At 39.6% G+C, this 22,689-nt stretch overlaps 1 protein-coding gene across 1 annotated transcript in view; it reads left to right on the top strand.

Moving 5' to 3' along the window:
• Positions 1-2,685: 2,685 nt before the first annotated feature.
• ADAM22 (ADAM metallopeptidase domain 22) overlaps positions 2,686-22,689 on the top strand; it is a 206,215-nt gene continuing 186,211 nt past the window's right edge. The window contains 2 exon segments of the mRNA XM_032484054.1: positions 2,686-3,572; positions 4,037-4,197. Coding sequence (XP_032339945.1) covers positions 3,485-3,572; positions 4,037-4,197 — 249 coding nt within the window. The 5' untranslated portion in view covers positions 2,686-3,484.

The raw sequence follows: 22,689 nt of genomic DNA, 5'->3' as shown, positions 1-22,689 counted from the left end.
TGCCTTCAACAGGCCTTTCTGATGCTCTTTCAGGCTGCTTTTGGGTGATTCAGTACGTGTTAAGACCCGTGGATCACCTGATCATGGGCTCACTCCCACACCTTTGCTGTAAAGTCAGTCCCCTGGTACAATGTGAAATCATGCATCAAAATTCTCAAAAAGTGATGGTGTGAGCAGGAAAGAGCGACTTTTAACCTGGAGTACGTCTGTTACTGTGCCTAGCATAGTCAACTTGCCATGAAGTGCCTGGTTGGTCTCCTCGAGAGGCTGTGCCATATGAGGAGCTTAGTGTTGGTCTCTGTTTCTGGCAGGCTGAACATTTGGCAATGGCAGAAACACTAGATAAACTTTAGAGACTAGGAGCCGATACTATTGAGCCCATACATAGCTTTCATCCCTGTCACCATAGCCCTTTTCCTCATGTACCCATTTTGCCCGCATTAGGGTGGATTAACATGTGATATAAAGATATTCACGCTTCATGCCCACTCCCATATGCCATATGCCTCTATCCTTTATATTCAATCTTCCAATCTTTTTCTTCACCTGTCCCTTAACAGCTAGTCAAATCTTTTTTCACTGCGCCTGAGTTCATGTATATCTAAATTCAGGCCACTTCTCTTTCCACACAAAGGGGATGACCAGCTATACCACTTGCAGCTCTGCCCATTGGGAAGATTTTTCCCTTGTGACTGGCTTTCAATGCCAACCCTGAGTGGAGCTGTCTCGCTGTTGCCATCTATATTCAGCTCGTACCCACACAAGTAACTAGTCCATGAACCAAGTTTGAGATTTTTCTCCTTTTTCATCTAGACTTAAGGGATGGACCTGTAGGGGTGACCTGGGAAGAGGAACTGATGCAACAGTGATGGATGATGTGGGGTTCTGGGCTGCCTACTCATGGAATTTCCTTGAGCCCTCTGGTCCTGCTTTTGCTCAACCCTGGATGGACCAGTTCCATTTTACCATGGATTACTGCCGCACTTGTTCCAAGTTATGTCTTGACAGGTCTGATTAAACACCAGCTCATGATTGGCAGTTGTAACCACCTGAGGATTTTGCCCTATTGTCGGGTGCTTTAATCTCTCATACATCGTCATCTCATACAACAGTCTGTTTTCACTTATCAAAAAGTATATAATTCTTCACAGAAGTCGTCATGGCCTTACTCTAAAATCCCCAGGGCCTCGGTTGTGATTTCCTAGTGGGGCTTGCCGTAAACTCCAGTGATGTCTCTAGGACCTTTGAACATGCCTGGTTATACAACTGCAGAGTTTTTCCTGCTCACAGCTGGCAGTCTTTCATGCCCCTGTGAGGACGCAGTATTCCCGCTTGAGATATACTGCTTCAGGACCAGAAGAGGCCACCTAAGTATTATGCTTCCTTTTTCATGCTTGGGAAGTTCAGGATGCAAAAATTTGTCCTTCACTTTGGATGGCATGTCCTGGCTTGCCCCTGACCACTGGAACTCAAAAAATGTTACTGATGTGACAAGGTCCCTGAATAATCTTAGGGTATCTCACCCTCTAGACAGCATGTGTCTTATCAGAGTTTCCAATGTGCTAGCAACTTCTTGCTCATATGGTCCAATAAACATGTTATCACTGCTGTAATGGATTAATGTGATGTTGTGTGGCATCCTTTCAAATTACAGTATGACAAAGGACAAGAAAGTTTAAATAGCCCTGGGGTGAAACTACAAATGTATTCTGTAACCTTTTCCCTGTGAATATAATAAACTGTCTGACCTTTTTTTTTCCTAACAGGGATGGAAATTATCCATCTACCCAATCAATGTCTGCCTACCCTGTACCTGGGACTATGTTCTCATTTGCAGTGGTAAAGATACCACATTTGGCACTTCAGCTGCAATTGAGCCTACTACTTAGTGCAGTTGGTCGGAGTCTGCTGTCAATCTTTATGACCCATAAGAGTATGATGGGAATCAGCCATATTTTAGTTACTTAACAGGGGCTCTAACTTCCTCCACCACCTCCAGCAACCCAAGTTTAGATTTTTTTTTTTTGATTTATTATTTGGCTGAAAGATGAGGCAGTTTCAGAGATTCCTACTTATTTGGTCTTCTTTTTTTCCTTTTCTTCCTTTCTCTCTCCCTCCCTCCCTTTTTTCTTTTTCTTTCTCCCTTTCTGTCTCTCTCTTTCATTCTCTCTCTCTCTTTCTCCCTCCCTCCCTCTTCTTTCTTTTTCTTTCTTGTTTTTCACACTATAATGATTTTTATCCTATAGGCCAGGGACACAGTGTGAATGATTTTATGAAGTACTAAATACTTCTCTTCTACTAAAATATTCCGAGGCTAAGCAAATGACATTTTTGGCCCACTGTGAGCCAAACCTTTGTCAGGACTCCATTTATTAACTGGTTGCCACATGCCCCCATTATAATAGGTGCTTTGGGTCCCAGGCACCAATATCAATTCAGACCCTGCATCCACCAAATATTTGAGTACTCTTATCTTTTTCCGCAGTACACAAGTACTCAAGTAAATAGAGGTAAGCCCCTTTGAGGAAGGACTTGGGAATCATTACCATGTGTCTTTGACATGTGCTGCAGGGTCCTTCTTCCAGGGACACGACTTTTCTTCAGGCAGCGGTTTCTGGGTGGAAAAAACTGACTCAAGTTTGGAAACCGTACAAGAGATCACCAGGGCACTTTTCACACTGTAGTGTACAAAACGGTGTTTACTCGGTGTATCTGACAGCAGGTGCCTCTTGTACCATGTCCTTTACCGCTGTATCCCCTCCTCTTAGTCAACCCCCGGACTCATAGTAGGTCCTCAATCAATATTTGCTGAATGATTTACTTACCATGTACTCTTGAAGGTTTGATTGCCTGATAATAATTTAAGTAATTTTTAAATTTGCGGGAAACATGATTTCAGGGATCCAATGGCTGAATCCCAGCTCCCGCAGCGGTTCATTCGAGCATCTTCGGTGCCAGGAGTCCTGCCAGCGATGACCTTTCTTTTTTCTGCCCTCCTCCTCCCTCCCGTCTCCAGGAGGTAGAGGACCCAGTGGTCACGAGGTCTCGACAGTCCGCGCTGCGGTGGAGACGAGCGGGGCGCGGGGAGAGAACTACATTTCCCAGCTGACTCCCGTGCGCGCGCCCCTGTCCCGCGCGCAGGGGGCGAGTGCGCCAGGCGCTTGCTTCCCCGCAGAGCGCTCGTCGCCCGCCGGAGCTTCTGCCAGGAGATGAGGTGGGAGGCGCTAAAAACCACTTAGCTATAGCCAACCGCCCAATGCAGCACTCGCTCGCTCCCCCCGCCAGCGGAAGCGCCCGCGGAGCACAATGCAGCACTGAGGTAGCGCCGCGGTGGAGGCTGCAGCGCCGCGGCCGCCGCAGCACCGGCTAGGGCTGGGAGGGGGCGGCCCAGGCGAGCCGGGGGCCCCGGGCGCCGGATCCGGACCCGGCTGCCCGGGCATGAGGAACTGAGCGTTTCGGGCGAGGCCGGCTGACAGGCAGCACCATGCAGGCGGCGGCGGCGGTTGTGTCCGTGCCCTTCGTGCTGCTGTGCGCTCTGGGGACCTGTCCCCTGACGCGCTGCGGGCGGCCAGGTAAGTTCGCCGCCCTCTGTGGCTTCGGGACGTACCATTTCCCGGGCATCGTTGCAGCCCTCAAGCGCATTGTAAAGGGGCATCTCCATTTCCTGAGTGCGCGGGGAGATTTTTTTATTTAGAAGGGTGGTGAGAAGTGAAGCAAAAATCCAGTGTGAGGGGCGCGCAGATGCATTAGACGCTTTAGGTCAAATGCCTATTTTTCTTCTGAAGTGAAAGAGGAATGCGAAGGATAGGAGAAGGGTGCTCTGCTTCTGGGCCCCGATCCTGGCTGTTCTCAGATGAACTGGTCCAAGGCTCTCCGTCTGGTGTCTTTGCGTCCTTCCCAAATGGGGTCCAAGACGGAGGGGGAAGTGGAATCTTCATAGGGGAGATATCGGACCGCAGGATGGACGAGGGTGGGTCAGGGTAATTATTTTCGCCTTTTCTCCCCAAATCCCTCCTTGTCCCCTTCCTGCCCGAAGGAGACGCCTCGTTGACGGAGATGGAGAGGAGGAACGAAAACCGCTTCCTGGAGCGCCAGAGCATCGTTCCACTCCGGCTCATCTACCGCTCCGGCGGTGAAGACGAAAGTGGGCACGACGAGCTCGACACGCGTGTGCGGGGCGACCCCGGCGGCGGGCAGGTGAGAGGTGTGGTCTGGGGGCTGGTCCTCCGCGCGGCCCGGCCCACCCCGACCCCACGTTTGCTCTCCGTTGCCCTGGAGATGTAATGTCTTCAGTGAAACGAGCGAAATTCTAATGCGAGTCATGCATGGCGCTCCCTGTGCAAAAAAAAGGAAGGAGGTGGGGTGGGGAAGTGTTGGACAAAATGCCAAAATAGTCACAGGCTGGGGACTTTGCTCCAGAGGAGTTTGTGCGGGATGCCTCCAGCTGTGCGGCAACCCAAGCAAAGGGGCGGAGACCCTCTCTCTGCCGAGCAAAAGCCCTGCGTGGGAAGAAGGAATATAGTGTTTTGGCAGGATTTGCATCATCATTATTGTTGTTGTGGTTGTTGTTGTTTTAAATCTCAAAGAGAAGACTTTATGTGATTTAAGCCAAGACTGGTACTGTAGGAAAATTGGAAAAACAAGCCTAGACGTCCCTAACTAAACTAAAAATTAAGCTGAACTGCAAGGTTCTAGGCTCACTCACTTTGTGGACATTACAGATGTACCTGTTCACCTCCAGAAGAGGCGCCCCCCTCCCGTCTTAATTCATTGGTAGCAGTCCTTTTGGTATGAGGGCCACGTTGTTTGGGGGCATTTATAAATTATGTTTAAATATATCTAACTACCATTTACCCATATTTAGATCAAAATCACACATCCACTGGTATGCCTGAAAATTATTTGGAATTTTCCTGGTTAGTTTAAGTAAATATTTGGGGGCTCTGTAAGCATTTTTTGGTATTTACATACATCATCCCAGCAACCAGTTCACCCACCTGTAAGTACATATTAAGATAGAACTTGTTCATGTAGTTGAAAATTTTGTACACTTCACTGAAGCAAAGGCAGGCTGATCATTTTCACATGTATAAATATATTCTTAATACTTTAAGATATTTTTTGATGATGTGATAGGCATAGTAATTTATTTGTAAGTGTAAGAATAAGTACAAATAGAAAAATACAACTTAAATCTGTATTTGTAGCCAAGTACTTAGTTCTGTTAAAATTTTAATATAAGATGGAGATTAATTTAAAGGGCTATAGTAATATCCATCAGTTAGATTATTGTAGTAGAAAATCTAATATGCCAGGCTTTAATGATGGATTCTATCATTTGAGTTAATGTTTGGTAAATACCTATTTTTTTATTTGAATTTTATTTACTTATTTGAATTAATGGTTCGTAAATACCTTTTCCATTTTGACTTGTTTCCAAAGTAAAACTGAAGAAGCATAGGACACCGGTCTTACTTTTCAATAAATTAGAATATTTCTGTGGAGGAATATTCTCACATTCATTTACAACTTTTGATTATAAAAAATCTCAAGCACACAAATGTAGGGAGAATATTATAATGACCTCCCAGCTTCAGCAATTTGCAACCCTTAACCAATTTTGTTTTATCTACAGACTACATATTTTCTTTCCCTTTCTGTATTATTTTGAAGCAAATCATTTCATTCATAAAAAAATTCACTATGTACCTATAAAAAATAAGAATTTTAAGAAAATATAATCATGATATTTCCATAGCTAATATATATTAAATATTAAATGTACAAATATATTAAATACATATTTAACATAATATAAACATAGTAAATAAATATATACATAAATATAATATATATATGACTTTGATCCATGACACAAATAATGTCTATGGACTGCAGTTAGTTTAATTTTTTGTTTTTTAAGTCTTTTTAATGCATGGTTTCCTCCCTCCCCCAATCATTTCCTTGTTTTTTTCCATGCAATTTATTCATTGAAGACATGGAGTCTGTCATCCTGTAGAGTCTCTCACAGTCCAAATTTTTGCTGATGTAAACAGTGCTTTAAAAAAATCACAAAGACTTTCTCAGAGAGGAAGGGAGCCAGGAGAAGGTAGAAATGCAGGAAGAGAAAACTGCAGGATTGAACCTGGAAAGTCATGGAGTCTCTGCCCTTTGCTGGTCATGTACTTAGGTACCCTCTGCCCTCTGAATTAGTGAAAGACCACCACTCTTGGACAACAGGCTGGTCCTCCTTTTTGTCCCCATTTTGGAGCACTACTTCTGCGGTGTTTTGGTTCCTAAGCCTCTCCCCTTGGGGCAGAAGATGCTCTGGGCTTGTGCAGCCTCTGCTGCCCACAGCAGTAAACCTTACAATTGAGAAGAATGACTCTGGCTTTTGGTGAGGTGTGAATGGATGGGTGGGAGGTAAGTAAAACAGCATGAATAGATTAATTCCAGTCAGAAATGAAAGTGAAGACACTGTCTTGTCATCAAAGTAGTTATTCCAAGCAGTTATCTGAGTGCCTGGCCCACGGTAAGGTACATGTAGTGCATCTGGTTGGTGTCTGGATCACCTGGGAGCCACTGCCATTTACCAAGCTCCTTAACTACTGTTAGAGGTCACTGGCTACTTAGACTGAATGTGGCAACTGCAGTTGTAAAGACGTAGTTGCCATAGGCCAACTTTTGCTGCAGTTAGGAAACTAAGGAGTGGTCCTGCATTTTGGCACTCCAATGGGAGCTGTCATTGAACCTAAAAACATAAGTTAATTCTGTATGGGCCTTGTTATTTCTTTGACGATTAAGTAGATATAATTTATGGCATCTTAGCTACCAAGAAATAGTTCCAGCAACTTCCTTTCTACTTCAGAAATACAATGAGGATGCTTTTCTATCAGCTCACAAAAACATGTATATTTATTTGTTGTTTTGTTTATTTAAAAGGCATTTACTTACTTGAGTTCATACTGTGTACCAATTTTTGTACAAGGCCCTGGGGATTTAGCAATAGAAGACTCAGTTCTACCCTTGAAGGACTTTTCAGACAAGTAGGAAGATCGATGAATGGATACTTTCCCTTCTGTGTGATTTTCTGAAGGTGATCACAGAGAGCTGGGGAAGCAGAAAAGACGTGGTACTTAATCCAGATGAGCACACAATGAGTGTGTCAGAGGGAGGTGCTGAATGAGCTATGTTTTGAGGGTAAGTAGGAATAGGCCACATTAAAGGGACGGGCATATCAAACTGAAGGGGCAGCAGGAACATGGGCATGTGGGAGTCAGGACACATTTTTGTTAACTGCAAATAGGACTAAAGGGACAGATGAGACAAAGCATGGAAAGCAGAATATAGAAGCTGCAGCACCTTCATGATGTGCTGAGAAATTTGGACTTGTCCCGAAGGCCATTTAAGAATCTCCATAAGGAAAGTTACTGACCAGATTCGTGTTATTGCGGGATAACCCTAATTGTTAGACATGAATAACGTTAATTTCAAAGGCTGAGTGAATGTAGTTGTTCACTTGAATTCATTGCTAAATGCCAATTCACCTACTCATTAAGCTTCACAAGAACTTAGTTACTAAGTATACTTAGTTACATACTATAAGTGAGTTAATATTTTAAAAGCACTTAAAACAGCTCTGGGTATACTGTAAGCACTATGTGAGTTTTTGTTAAATAACATTAACTCCCTCATGTTGCTTAAGTACTATTTAGAAATTGTATGACATCACATTAATGCAAAATGGTGCCCTAGTTACCCGAATTTAACACAGTCCCAGAAGTAAGTTACAAATTACTCGAGTTTATGTAACTAAGTGGAATCTAACGGTCCTAGAGATGGAAGAAACCTAATAGGTCATCTAACCTAATTCAAGAATTACTTCTCACCTGGTAAGATCGAGTCATTAACCTAGAGTGAGGAAACCAGTAATATATTCCCTGATGTTTCAGAAAGCTCATAAGAACTGTGATGGTATAAAACAAATAATTTTACTTTTAATGTGTTATTATTTCAGTTTTCATCACTAAATGGAATAGCACTTTTATTTTTGGGAAAAAATTTTCATTCTAGTCCTGTGGAAATACTGGCAATTTGATTGATATGAAATAATAATTCTGTTGCTATGAGTCCATATGGTAAAAGATTTCTTTACTATATGGCCAATTACTTGAATGCATACTTTATTTTCATCCTGAGTTGGATGATTGGCCCAAACTGAAGGCTTATTGTGTCCTAAAGTCCTAGAAATGGTAGTCAAAGAAGTGATATTTGATTATGGGTAACCTTGCTATCCTGAAGATTGTCTACCTAGTCTGAAGTCATTTTGGTCTTGTAAAATAGCACTCAGAACTAGAATATTCAAAATATTCAGTCTTTCTTCTGACTTGAAAATGTGCTAAAAAATTGTATGTTTGCAGACAATAGGATAAAACATATTTTTAACCGGATACCCCCATGGGCAAGATATCACCTACCAAGTCCTACTGATGGTTTCATACTGATGATCATGTAATTGCTATTTTTAAGGAGAAGCACCTTGATGGCTACTCCCTTTTTGCTAGCCAAGCATGATAGATTTACTGTGGCATCAAAATTAGGTTATTTGGTGGTTGATTATGATGTGTGGTTACCCCACACATTTTCAGTACCTTGTTTTGCAGCCCGTGATTGTTTCTCTACAAATAGCAGAACTTCATTTTCTTAGAAGTCTTTGTTGTCAGCGAATAGACAGGCTACTTATTTTTTTTTTTTTATCTCATTGCCTGGAAGGTGTTGCAGTTTCTCAAGTGGTCAGCCAAGTGCCAAGAACATGAGTCTACCATTTATTAGAGTTTTGATAATCTGTAATGATTGGGGAAAATTCAGAGTGGTCACAGGATGGCAAGTGGTAGGTAGCTGTGCTCCATTTTTATGAGGGTATTTATACATCTGCCTGAGTGTGGCTGAGCTGTACTTAAAATTGGGTTGTTTCACTTGGGAGCACTGAGTCAGCTTGACTGTAAATCGTCTGCAGTACTGCTTCCTGGGCGGAAAAGGACTCCTAGGAGTTACAGCTTTAGAAATATTTAGCAAGGATAGCACAAACATCTTTTTTTTTTCTTAATGTGCATTTGTTAAACCCAAGTAGCTCAATATTGATCAACTTTTGCCACCCATCAAAATTTTGTTCTGCTGATGCTAGAAATAGGAAGGAGGCATTTCCCAGTACGTTTTTATTCTCCTACTAACCTCTTATAATTAAATAGCTGAAAGAAAATGAAATTTAGAATTGTAGGAATTTTCCTTAAGTATTGTTTTTAGTCTGGGAGATCCCAATTTGTATATATTTTTGGGTGTCTTTGAAATTCTTCATCATGATTTTACTGTGTGCAAAAGAACCTCATCTTGCATTGCTTCTTTACAGCAACACACGGAAAACTGTGAATGACACTAAGAGCTTATGAGTTGATAAAAATTGTCCTTAGTTTTATTTGCTTTCTCTTATTTGAAAGAATGCCAAGTGTTCTATCATTTTTAGTGATTAGATCCCCTTCTGAAAGTACACGGAGGAAGGCCTGCTTTCTTGTCATGTAGTGTTAATAGTACTCTATAGCTCCAATGGGGCTCAGACAGTGCCACATTTATCATTAGGGATTATGGATAAGCTGCAAAGGGATAAAGGATGTTATGGAAAAGAGTGGAAGAGAGTACAAGAAGAGGAAGAGATAGATCTCGAGGAGAATGGTGAGAAGGAGGAAGGAAAGAGAAATCAAGAAAAGAGAGATACTTATAATAATGTTGTCATGTTATGGTATATATTAAAATATTTAATAAATGGTAGCTTATATGGTTACTTTTCATGTGCTGAACAGTTTTCTGGGTTCCTGATACATGAGCTCATTGCAAGTCCACAAGAATCATGTGACAGGTAATACTTATCAGCTGCAAAATTGCAAAGCTGGTAGGCAGCTGAGAGAGCATTTGGCCCCAGGCACTTCAGCCTCACTCCCCTCCAGCTGTATGTTTAAGCAGTATGCTAAACTGGCCTTAAGGCAGAAGGCCATCAACATTTCCTTAGATATCATTCTGTGGCACTGGGATCAAAGATTTCTTACATCTGTCCCATAGGAACTATATATTTCTTGCAGCCCTTGAAAATACTTTTAAAAGTTCTATAGTCGTGAAGAAACTTGCAGAACACAATAGGAATGCTTCATTTCTACTGTCTTGAGAGTGAGAATGGATTATATAAAGATAATTAACATTTAAAAGGTGGAAAACACCTCTTGCAGGATGTGTGTTTTGTTTTGGAACTGGATGTGTATGTGGATTGTTATAATCTTTCTTTGGAAATCAAAGATTTTAGTATCCAGTAAGTCAACACCAAAATTGTATATGCTCATTTGTGGTTTAAGCTTCATAAAACGGGAACATTCAATGCTGAACAGAAATCAGTAGTCACATATCTTTTCCAAATGAAGATACAAAATATATTTTGTGTCTTCATAGACAAGTAGCTCCAGAGTCAAGAATGTGAAAGGATTTACATAAAAGAGATTAACCAAAATGATAACTTCTGTGAACATCTAGCTGGATGTGTTTACTTTGGTAATAAAATCGTTAGGAAGCAAATATTAAGGGAAAGTGTTGAAAAATAACAATGAATATTTCCTGAATATTTATCATGTGTTAGGCACTGTGCTGAGTTATTTACATGCACTAGCTGTCACTCTGCGGTAGGTATTATTGTAATACCCATTTTATGGATGAGGAAAATGAAGCTTAAGGAAGCTAGTTAACCAGCCCAAGGTCATACAACTAATAAGTAGTAGAATTAGAATAAGAATTCTCAAGGAAAATGTTAGAGATCCACATACAATAACCCTTTTGTAATCTTTGCTATTTATTTTAATGTGGTCACCCATTCATCTGTGTGTTGGAACAAACCTACCATTTCTTTAAAACTCTTGGCCCTGCCCATGTCTCCTCTCTCATTAACTTCTTTCAGGGGTGAACTGATGTCATGTTTAGCACTTGGTATATACCTTCATTTCTATGTAGAAAGTAGAAATGGGTATAATTTCTACTTCTAGCTCAGATATTCTTTTAACCATGTAGAGATATCTTGAGTCTGCATCTAAATGGCAGCAGAGAATATCTTTATTCTGAGTACTTGGTGGAGTTTAATCTGCCAGAAATTCACTTTAAAGGAACTATTTATAGAAAATCATCATCCATTCCTCCATAGTGTACTGGCCTCACCTCCAGAGATTCTGGGGTGGGGATATTTTTTAAATCTCTCCGGTGGATTCTAATTTGCACCCAGGGTCGAGGAGCTCCATATATTCTCAAGATTTAAGGTATTTTTCCCTTAAATCTCTTGGATTTAAGTCAGTCATGAGGGAGTTTGGTATGAGTTGGGATTGATTTTCTCAGTCACTCCCCTGACCTTTTCGTGCAGGATTTTTCTAAAGGTAAGTTGAAGGACATTGTAAGATATATTCCTGAGAAACCAGTTACAGTACTCATTGAAGTCTTGGAGACATTATGCATGGTGTCTCAACAGGACCAAGAGAAGAGATTTGTAATGTAACTGTGTTTCCTTCCTTGACTTGGGTGCCAGAAGTTTAGAGGCTAATTGTGCCCTCCTCCTAAGAGAAAGTCCCAGCTTTCCCAGATTTTGTGGTAGCTTCATTCCTATCTCATTATCATGTACCTTCTCCCCATCCTCATTTCCACCCAAGAGTCACCTAAAATCTCTCTGGACATGATAATTTGTCAGTCTGGGAAATCATATCTGTGCACATTTTTAGGTGCATGTTAAAGTTAGATTCACGTAAATATCCAGGCTTAAAACATGTGATCTTAAGACATGTCCTCTGTCTCCTTTTCTAAAGTTGTCCTGTTCCCCTATCCTCCTTATCACCCTTACTCTTTTTTCCTTCCTAGCACTTGACTTTCCTTTTACCAATGGACCTGTTTGTTGTCTTTTTTTCAGTATGCCATCGCTAGACTATAAACAACATGAGAACAGTGATCTTGTCCGTTAGTTCACCACACGTCTCCGCTAGCTAGAGCAGTGGCTGGTGCAGAGTCAGTGCTTAATAAATAGGTTTTGAATTAATGAGTTTTCCCTCTCCCCCAGGTTCCTCATCTACTTAAAATTTTTATCTTATCTTGTAATTATCCACATAAAACAACCTGAAATCCTTTTTGGAACAAGATAGGGTTCCAGATTAATAAATACATGAATAGTTTGTCTTTTCAGATATTGAATGTACAGTCCCTTTGATGATTACAATGATTTGACACATAAATTGAATTCAGTGTGCTATGTTTTAAAAAATATAAATATATCGTGTAGAAAAACTGATTGTATACTTCTAAGTGTCCTTTACTTCTGATTTTACCTTTTGAGTAGCTTTTAAGACAGAAATCTGTTTTCCCTAGAGCAGACTATTTTATATAACTTGATTTGGAAAATAAACAATGTTGTACCGTGACCCAGAAATATCAGCAGTTCTAGCTAAAAAGAGGAGTAAGGAACTTAATCTCTCCCCCCTCTTCTTTCCACTCTGCCCCCAATCTGTTTGTTGTCTCTGTTGAGGAGTTTTTTCAGACTCATACTCATCAGCAAGGGTAAATCCACATTTTTCTTCTTTTTAAAAATTAATTTTGTATTGGGATTTTAGCACTTAGCAATAGTTGCCATTTTGTTGCATATTTTTATTTTGTCCCGAGTAAAGAACTTTAGCTAACTTTGAAGATGGGAAATCAATGGTATTTTCCAAAGCTTGGCCTCCAGAGCTTATATTTTGCAAGTTGTTTTAAAATTTTTACCCAAGGCAGTAGAACCGTTTCACAGTTTTCTTCAACCACTTAATTCTACTTGGCAGAGATTCATATCTCTAGCCTTTCCCTCTAGTTGGTCAATTTCTGTTCTTATTTACATATATATATATTTTTCCACTTTGCCTTTTAAGCAGGCTTGTTTGGGAGAAATTGCCTTCCCTTCCTCCACTAGTGAGGTCAGGGTGTCGAGGTCTGGCTGATATACACCATTTGCTCCTCCTGGGTCACAGCTCAAGGTTTTCTTTCAGTGGTTTCTCTTTCTTCAGATTATATAGCAAGATGCTGCAGAGAGAGCTGCTGCTTCGCAGACCTGGTGTCCAGGAATTTCTAGTGGATTTTTTATGTCTTTGGCGTCTGGCTTGGAACCTGGCTCTGGATCTATGGCAGTCAAGGTCATGCAGGGTAGCAATAACCCAGGGTAGGCTAGAGTAGGAGCAGTTGGCAGAAAACAATCTTGACTCATCAGAACAGGGCAGGAACAGGCTATGGGTACAAGAGGAGGGGAAGGTGAGGCTCAGGGAAATACAAAAATCAGTTCTGGAGAGAAGATCGTGGGTCCGCTGTGCCAGCTCAGTCCAGTATCCTTCTGGCTCAACTAGAGAGAGTGACCTGAAACAATCTGAGGTACTCTCTGAGTTTTTAATCTCAGCTTCTTGAGGTTTTAGTAGTTGGCTCCACTCTTGATCTAGGTCTTAATGTTTTTAAAGAGAGCCTTGGGATTTTTAGCAGGACTTACTCTGATGGCCTCTGGGATTGTTTTCATCCCTCCATGAGCTTTAAGTGTTTGGTTCAGAGGGAGGAACCGTTTTCTCCTCCTCCTGCTCTTTCCCTATCCTCCTCCTCCCCTTCCTCCTCCTCCTTCTCTTCTCCTTCTGTTCTTCCTCCTCCTCATCTTCCTCCCCCTCCTCTTCTCATCTTCCTTCTTCCTATTCTTATTCTTCTTTATTCCTTAGTCTTCCTTCCTCCTCCTCCATCTTAATCTTTGTTGGTCTTTTCCAAAGCTCTGCAGGCTAGTGGGAGGGGCTTTAAGGGGCCCACCCTTCTCCCCATTGTAGAGTTCGGACTGTAGTCACTGTGCATCTCCTGGGTCAGGAGGTGAGGCTCTCTTAAAGATTGATTTCCTAACTTATGCGACAGTTGATGCTCTGAAAAATCACACTTAGTTTGTGCAAAATGAGCAATGGGCTTATTTCACATGGCACGTGGAATGCGTTAACTAAATGTATGTTAATAATCGAAAAGTAGGAGTTTAGAAAATTTGTTCTTATTGAGATGGATAATTTTGGTGTCAGTCTCCATTTGCTATAAATAGTGGGTTATTGTCAAGGCGAGTTTGGTATTACTTGCAGTTTAGCAATAGTTAGGAGTAATTTGATGTGCTTTCTAAGAAAACTTTAGGAAAGTGTTTCATAAGAACAATGGGAAAAATTTTTATAGATGCATCTGCAAATTCACCATTGTGTTAAATAATCAAGGAGGAGTTTTATTGACTTTGATAGAAACTTAAACATCATGGAAGATGATGGAACTTTTGATTCAGGACCACAGAATTGTTCTTATACAGCTGGTTTAGCTATAAATAGTACATTGCTTTTCTTCCCCCCAAACTTATTTCCTCATACAAGTACCTTAAAACTTGGACAGATACTGATTGATAAGGAGGTGGACAAAATTCAAATTGTATTCACTGCTGTCACCAAAAGTGGAGCCATTTCTGACTGGGTGAGGGACTGGAGATGAGGCTCTTTCAAACGATGGCTTGTAGCAACGTTTGTTGGTTCTCACTATCCTCCAGGATGAAAAAAGGGGGAAAAATATTGGTGCTGAGATACTGTGAATTCTCATTTAATTTCTGAGGTAAGTTTAGTACAGTGTCTTTATAGTTCTCAATGATTTTGCATAGACAATGTTCTTTCATAATTAATGAAGGGAAAGTACTATTTATTCATAACTTAACCAACTTTATATGAAATCTACCTGAGATCATTGATGAATGAGTTGATGGGGACATTTCTTAAGTGTCCTGCATATGAAATCATGAAGTTCGCAGTCGTCATAGTGAAGGGAGAGGAATTACTTAAATTTAATTGTAGGGAAAAACATGGCGTGAAGGCATGCATCCTCAACTCCATTTTTATTTCTTCCCTGCTTTGAGCTCAGAGCCTTGTACACAGCAAGCGCTCAACAAGATGTTGACTAGATGACGTCATTGATGCCGTGACTCAGAGAGCTCCCAGACCCTGGGTGTTATGTCAGATTTTCCCTGGTCGATTATTTCTTTTCTTTTCTCTCATCTCTTTCTTTCCTCATCTCTCAGGGAAGGTGCTGTTGTGTTCCTATTGCCTGTTCCGATTTGTCACTTTCCCGTGAACAGAGCCTCACTCTGTTCACTTTCCCTGTGGTCCTTGGTTTATTTTTTATTTTTGTCCTACTCTCTTTCTGTCAAGTGCCTCTTTTTCTCTTAGCAACTAAAGTAAGAACAAGTCTCTGAAAGGTTATTTATATTCAGTGTTGGGAACCATCCCCGCTGCCCGTTGTCGGACTGACTTATTTTGGGATTTGCAAAATGTGTTACAGTTCAACCAGCCTCCCACTCCACTACGTACCTTTAAACCTGTTTTTTATGTGGTTTTTCTTTTTTCTGTTTGTTTGTTTTTTTTGCTCCCCTTAAAGTGTCCCTCATTCAATCCCCTTCTTTTGATGTGGTTTACAGTGTCACTTCTGCTCTTTGCTGCTGGAATAATCACCTTCCTAAAATGATTCTCCTTATTGTCGCTGCTCTTCGTCCCCTGGATTTAAACTCAAAGTTCTGTGCTCAGTCCGCACTCCACACTTGCTGAACGTGTCACTTCTCAGTCTTCCAGAGTGACCCATTGCCAAATGGCTGCAGGATTCAGACTCAGCATTAAAGAATGACAAGGCAGTTTTCCAGGTAGATGTTAAGTTAAACTTGCCTCAGAGGCTTGGCATAAAATTGTTCCTACTTACGTGTGTGTTGGTACAGGGGTATCAGAGCACTGATAACAGAAGATGTCCCCAAGAGATGGACTCTACTGCTGGGCTGGAACTTTGTCATTCATATTCACCACGTATTCATCAGTGTCACATTGACACTGTACCTGAGGCACAGTTGTTCCTCAGCAAATATGTATGGTCTGCCTTTGTTTCAATTTTCCATGTCACAGATGCAGAGAGAAAGTTCTGTGACCATTCATGTTACTGATTTTATGTACTGCTGATGTATTTCCACAAATCACAGTATTTCTTGCCTCTGGATTGTTAAAATTGTTTGTTGGGATGGTTTTGAGCGGAGCATGGGCCTCCTTCCACATTTCTGTCTTATCCCTGACCTCTTTCTTCCTCTTCCCCCACGTGCATTCTTGCCGGCCCAGCAGAGCCGCCCTGTCTAATGCCCAAGTGCTGTGAGGATCCCATTACTGTGGGCACCTGAACACCAGTCGCTGTCCCTCTTCCTTCAGATGTGAGGCAGCTTTTATTAGGAAAAGCAGGGCAGGATGTTAAGGAGAAAACAACAGGAAAAGTGGTGGAACTCGAACGGTGACTGGCATTCTGCTGTTGGACCCCATAAAGCCGCCTTGCGGGCTCCCGGCTGCCTTAATCACTGTGACAAAATCATTCATGTCAGTTTATAGCCCCATCTCTTCCCACAAAAATAAATCCAAGCTATTTAACCTTTGTGTGTGACTTTACTCATCAGACTGCCGTTTGCTGCCTAGAGCTGCATTTTCTTGAAGACAATGATGTCTGTCTTCTGGGATAGTGACATATACTGTTTTTGATGGTTCTCAACTCATATGACATATTCAGCCAAGGAGTTTCCTTGATATTTGTTCTTGCATTTTTGATTTTTTTTTTGAACCAAGCACAACAGCTTTTTTTTTTTTCCTCCCTGTAACTAAGCCCCCAATACTTTCTTGTCTAATATTTTGTTTTATTTTTATTTTCCCCCTATCTTTACCTCCCTGTGATGGACTAACAAATTAATATAAGTTATTTACTTTATTTCTTAGACAGTAGATATTACCCTTACAGCACTATTACTCCATGGAATCTCCATGGTCTAAAAGATCTGCACATTTGATTTAAATCAGAAAAGACACCACTAGAGAACAGTCACTTTGGTATAAGTAGAGACTTTAGGGAGAGATGACACTCTGAGCTGTTTCAAGCACTAATATCTTAGTGAGAATGAAGGGATTGATATGACAGTAGGTTTATGATCAGAAAAGAAAGTGAGCGCTTGTGTTAGGGAAGGGCCCCCCCCACATTAAAATGTTAAAATCAAGGAGCTGGCCCACAGAAATTCATTCTTTAATAGTTTTCATGACTTCAGCTAATCTAGTATAATCTCAGGAACCAAATAATTCATATGTTAAAGATATTTATAAGACATTTACTGAAATATAATTTGTATACCATAGACTTTACTCATTTAACAGTGGTATACAGTTCAAAGTTTATTAGTGTATTTAAACAGTTGTGCAAGGCTCTTTATAGTCAATTTTAAACATTTTCATCACCTCAGAAAGAAACCTCACACACATTCCAAACTCTCTCCTGCTGTCTATCCCCACCTCCGGCCCTGGGCTACCACCAGTCTGCTTTCTGTTTTCATAGCTTTGCCTGTTTTAGGCGTTCCATATCAGTGGAATCATAATCTATGTGGTCTTCCGTGACTGGCTTCTTTTGCTTAGCATAATGTTTTCGAGGTTCATCCATGGTGTAGCATGCATTTTTACTTCAGTCCTTTTTATTGATGAATAATACTCCATTATTTATCCATTCATTTTGATGGAGATTTGGATTGTTTCTACTTTTTCCAAATTATGGATAATGCTCCTATGAACATTTGTGTTAAAGTTTTTGTATGAACAACTGAAAACACACACACACACACCCCAAAGATCAAAACAAATGTGTCATGAAACAGTACTTACCCTGATACATGCAGTGGATGCTTTTCATTCTACTCATTTCTGTCATTTTCTAAAAAAAAATCTGTCCATGGTGCACTTAGTGTGATTTCAGAGCCCTCTAATGGGTCAGGATCTGACCCATAATTATTTATTTATTTAATTTTTTAAAATTTTAAAAATTAAAGTATAATCAATTTACAGAGTTGTGTTAATTTCTGGTGTACAGCATAGTGATTCAGTTATACATATATATATACATATTCTTTTTCATTATAGGCTATTGCAAGGTGTTAAATATAGTTCCCTGTGCTGTACAGTAGGACCTTATTGTTTATCTATTTTATATATAGTAGTCAGTGTCTGCAAATCCCAAACTCCCAGTTTATCCCTCCCTACCCCCTTACCCCTGACCCACAGTTTTATAAACTAGCCTAGTACGTGTGAAGCAGCTCTGGTGAAGGTTTTAAAAGACTGAGTCGTGTGCCTCCTGGCAGCTTCCAGCTATTCATTTTTGTTTCTTGTAGTTTTTCTGGCAACAGTATTAGAGACAGCTCTGCAGCTGGGCTACTCATCCCTGAGCTGTTGCGGCATCAGTGAAATCAAGCACGTGAAGGTGCGTGTGGTGTGAAAATTTCAAGACAACTTTTCTTCCTTTTTTTAATTTTAAGAAGCTTATGTTTTGAAATAATTTAAACATACAAAAAAGGCAGATAGAATAATGTGATGGACACTCTTGTACTCACCACCCAGCATTGACAAAATTTAGTATTTTTTCCTAAAGAAATAAACGTATTTAATGTAGCTCTATGCTCTCCTGCCCTTCCATTCCCTGTTCCTTTCCAGAGGAAATGATCTTGCAACTAGTGGGCATCTTTTCCTGCAACAAAGTTTTTAATCCTTGCCTTTGTACTTTTACTCTGTAAACATTCATCCATAAACAGTATATATTACTGTTTTGTGTGATTTTTAGATGCATGTGTTGACTCTCATTTACGTACATCCCTTTGCCACTTCTCAACATTGATTTTCAATCTCTTATGTTGATCCAGGTAAAATGAATTCATCCCTTTTATTGCTGTCTGGCTTTCCATCTTATAAGCCCACCCTCATTTATTTGTTTATTCTCCCATTAATGGCATTTATAGATTGTTTCTGATTTTTTGCGGTGTATGTCACTGATACACACAGGTGCATGTGTTTCTGTAGGGTTTATATTTAGAAGTGAAACTGTTGATTCTTAGGGTTTGTACCTTCTCCACTTCAGATATTGCTAAATCACACCATGATATACCAATTTACAGTCCAACAGCAGTACATGAGAGTTTCTGTGCATCCCCATCTTTATCCTCACTTGGAATCATAAGACTTTTAAATTTCTAGCAATATTATGGGTCTGAAATAGTGTCTAATTACTTTAATTTCCATTTCTCTGATGACTAAGGAGGTAGAGCACCTTTAGGGGTCTATATTCCTTCCTTTGAATGGTCTGATGAGATACTTTCCCCATTTCTCAAATGTCTTTTTCTTACTGATTTATGGTTGTTTTAACTATGTTGTGGACTCTTTCCTATTATTGGTTATCTCTGTTTCAAATACTTTAAACAATTTTTGTGGTTTATCTCTTCATTCTCATGGTATCCTTCGTTGTAATAGGTTTGAAAAATTTCTTTGGTTGTCATCAATATTCTTTTCTTTGTGATTCTTTGTGTGTTTGTATAGTACTGTACTAGTGAAGAATCTACTCTAGTTTTAGAATAAGTCTTAATTTTTAGTAAAGCTATTCCCTGACAAAGTTTTCTTCTAAGAAAGTATTATAAGATAGTGATTAAGAATTAGAGGACTTGAAATTAGAGTGGTTTCAGTCTAAATTAGACTGCATGGATTCATTGCCTACCTTTGCCACTTAACTTCTCTAATCCTGAGTGTTTTCACGAGTAAAATAGGAATAGAATAGCAACCAACTCATATGTTGTGAAATTTAAAGAGATAATATTCATAAAGCTTGTAGCTGAGCATTCGGCATATAGTAGAAGCTCAGTTCATGCTAGCTCTCTCTCTCTCTCTTTTTCAGCTCCCATCGTGATCATTTCTTGGTATAAAACTAGTGCCCAGTTTCTTGTGTACACAGATAACTAGATTTCTCTGTTTTCACAAGAGCTGTGATTTGCATCAGACCTTTCAGGAGACTAGAACAGTTTGGACTGTGGTGCTAATTGTGAGTTCCAGCTTTGGTCTCACTGTGTTTTTTCTAGGAATTCAACAAAGTTAATCTTATTCCTCCCTCCCTCTCCCCAACATAATAATATTGGTTCAGACATCAGAAGGGACTTGTTTTCTTGAAATTAAATGAGTAACAATGCAGCTCCATTGTTTTGGTGTGGGAAGCATCTCTGCATTAGCTGAGACTTCAGTAGTCTGTATCCTCTAGAGCTGCTCCCAGCTAGGAAGTGAAGAAAGGAAGGGAGGGCATAACACGAAGAGATTAATGGACAGCGAGATAAAAGGTTGGACTCATAGTTCCCAAACCAGACTGAGTGTTGAAATCTACATTTTTAACTTTATTAGAGGATAGGATGTTCTATTTTAGTAGCTGTTTTATTTTCTTTTTTAAAAACATGTTTTATCTGAACAACTTCAAAAGGCAAAAAATCTAAGGGAACTGAGAGTTGAGGAAGAAAGTGCTTCCCAAATTTTATAGAAGGCAGCAGTTCGTATAACAAAGACCATTCCTCTTCTTTGAAGACTTTGCATTTGAAATATATTTATGACCACAACCCTGATTCTTAATATAGCTTTTTAAACAACAGCTTTATTGAAATACAATTCATGTACTATAAAATTCACCCTTTTAAATTGTACAATCAGTGGTTTTTAATATAGCTGTTAATAAATTTTAGTCATTCTCAAATCTCTCTTTTTCTCTTTCTTTTTTGGCTTTCCACTTTTTATCATTCTTCTGGTTTTGGTCCCAAGCTAAACTAGTTGTGATCGTTTAAGTTCCTTTGCTCACCTTCCTGTCGCGATGACTTGGCCAGCATTAGACAGTGCCTTCAGCCCAATGGAAGAATTTCCATTTTCTTGCAGTGGATTCCTATATTTAATAAATATTTTAGCACTTAATCAATCAACCATGTGTTCTGGAGTTTCCAACAGTTTTCAACAATCTTTCCAAAATCTGTTATTCCAAATTTAATTGTTTGTGTTATTTCTCTTTCTCAGGAAATAATTGGGTTAGAAGAAGCCCATATGCTTTTCTTTTGGCATCATATGCTCACTGCAGAAAGTGTTCATGGTGTATGATCTTTTTTACGTGGTGTTGGATTCTGTTTGCTAATATTTTGTTGAGAATTTTTACATCTATGTTCATCAGTGATTTTGGTCTGTAATTTTCTTTTTTGGTAGTATCTTTGTCTGGTTTTGGTATCAGAGTGATGGTGGCTTCATAGAATGAGTTTAGGAGTACTCCCTCCTTTTCAGTCTTTTGGAAGAGTTTGAGAAGGACTGGTATGAGTTCTTCTTTGTATGTTTGGTAGAATTCTCCAATGAAGCCATCTGTCCTAGACTTCTGTTTGCAGGGTTTTTTTTTTTTTTTTTTTTTTCTGATTCTATTTCACTTGTAGTGATTGGTCTGTTCAAATGATTTATTTCTTCTTGATTCAGGCTTGGTGGATTGCATGTTTCTAGAAACTTGTCCATTTCTTCTAAGTTGTCCAATTTATTGCCGTATAGTTGTTCATGGTATTCTCTTGTGCTATTTTGTATTTCTGTGGTAGTGGTTGTAATTTCTCTGTTTTCCTTTCTTATTTTGTTTATTTGTGTTCTTTCTCTTTTCTTCTTGGTGAATCTGGCCAGAGATTTGTCAATTTTGTTTATTCTTTCAAAAACTAGCTCTTGGTTTGATTGACTTTTTCTACTGTTTTTTTTAAATCTCTATTTTATTTCCTCCCTGATCTTATTATTTCCTTCCTTCTGCTGACTTTTGGTTTTGTTTGGTCTTCTTTTTCTAATTCTTTTAAGGGATAGGTTAGGTTGTTTATTTGAGATTGTTCTTTCTTGAGGAAGGCCTGTATCTCTATGAACTTCCTTCTTAGAACTGCTTTTGCTACATCCCATAGATTTTGTGTGGTTGTGTTTTCATTGCCATTTGTCTCAAAGTATTTTTTTAATTTCTTCTTTGATTTCTTCATTGACCTGTTGGTTTTTTAGTAGCATGTTGTTTAATCTCCATGCTGTCGTTTTTTTCTCCTTTGTTTTTCTGTGGTTGATTTCTAGTTTCATGGCATTGTAGTCAGAAAAGATGCTTGAAATAATTTCTATCCTCTTAAATTTGTTGAGGCTTCTTTTATGCCTGAGTACATGATCTATCCTAGAGAATGTTCCCTGTGCACTTGAAAAGAATGTATATCCTATTTTAGGGGGATGTAATGACCAAGTCCAACTGTTCTATTGTGTCATTTAGTTTCTTCATTGCCTTATTGATTATCTGTCTGGAAGATCTGCCCAGTGATGTTAACAATTAAGATCTCCTACTATGATTGTGTTCCCATCAGTTTCTCCCTTTATGTCTGTTAGTATTTGCTTTACTGTATTTAGGTGCTCCTATATTGGGTACATATACATTAACGAGTGTAATATCCTTATCTTGTATTTATCCTTTAATCATTATATAGTGTCCTTCTTTATCTTTCTTTATGGCCTTTGTTTTAAAGTCCATTTTGTCTGAAATCAGTATTACTACTTCTGCTTTCTTGTCATTTTCATTTGCATGAAATGTCTTTTTCCACCCATCCTCTCACTTTCAATCTGCATTTGTCCTTCTCCCTACAGTGGGTCTCTTGTATGCAGCATATTGTAGGTTCTTGTTTTATTGTCCAGTCTGCCACTCTTTGGCTTTTGATTGAAACATTTAGCCCATTGA

This window comes from Camelus ferus, chromosome 7 (assembly GCF_009834535.1).
Source record: "Camelus ferus isolate YT-003-E chromosome 7, BCGSAC_Cfer_1.0, whole genome shotgun sequence".
NCBI lineage: Eukaryota > Metazoa > Chordata > Mammalia > Artiodactyla > Camelidae > Camelus > Camelus ferus.
This window is presented reverse-complemented; position numbering and strand designations above follow the sequence as displayed.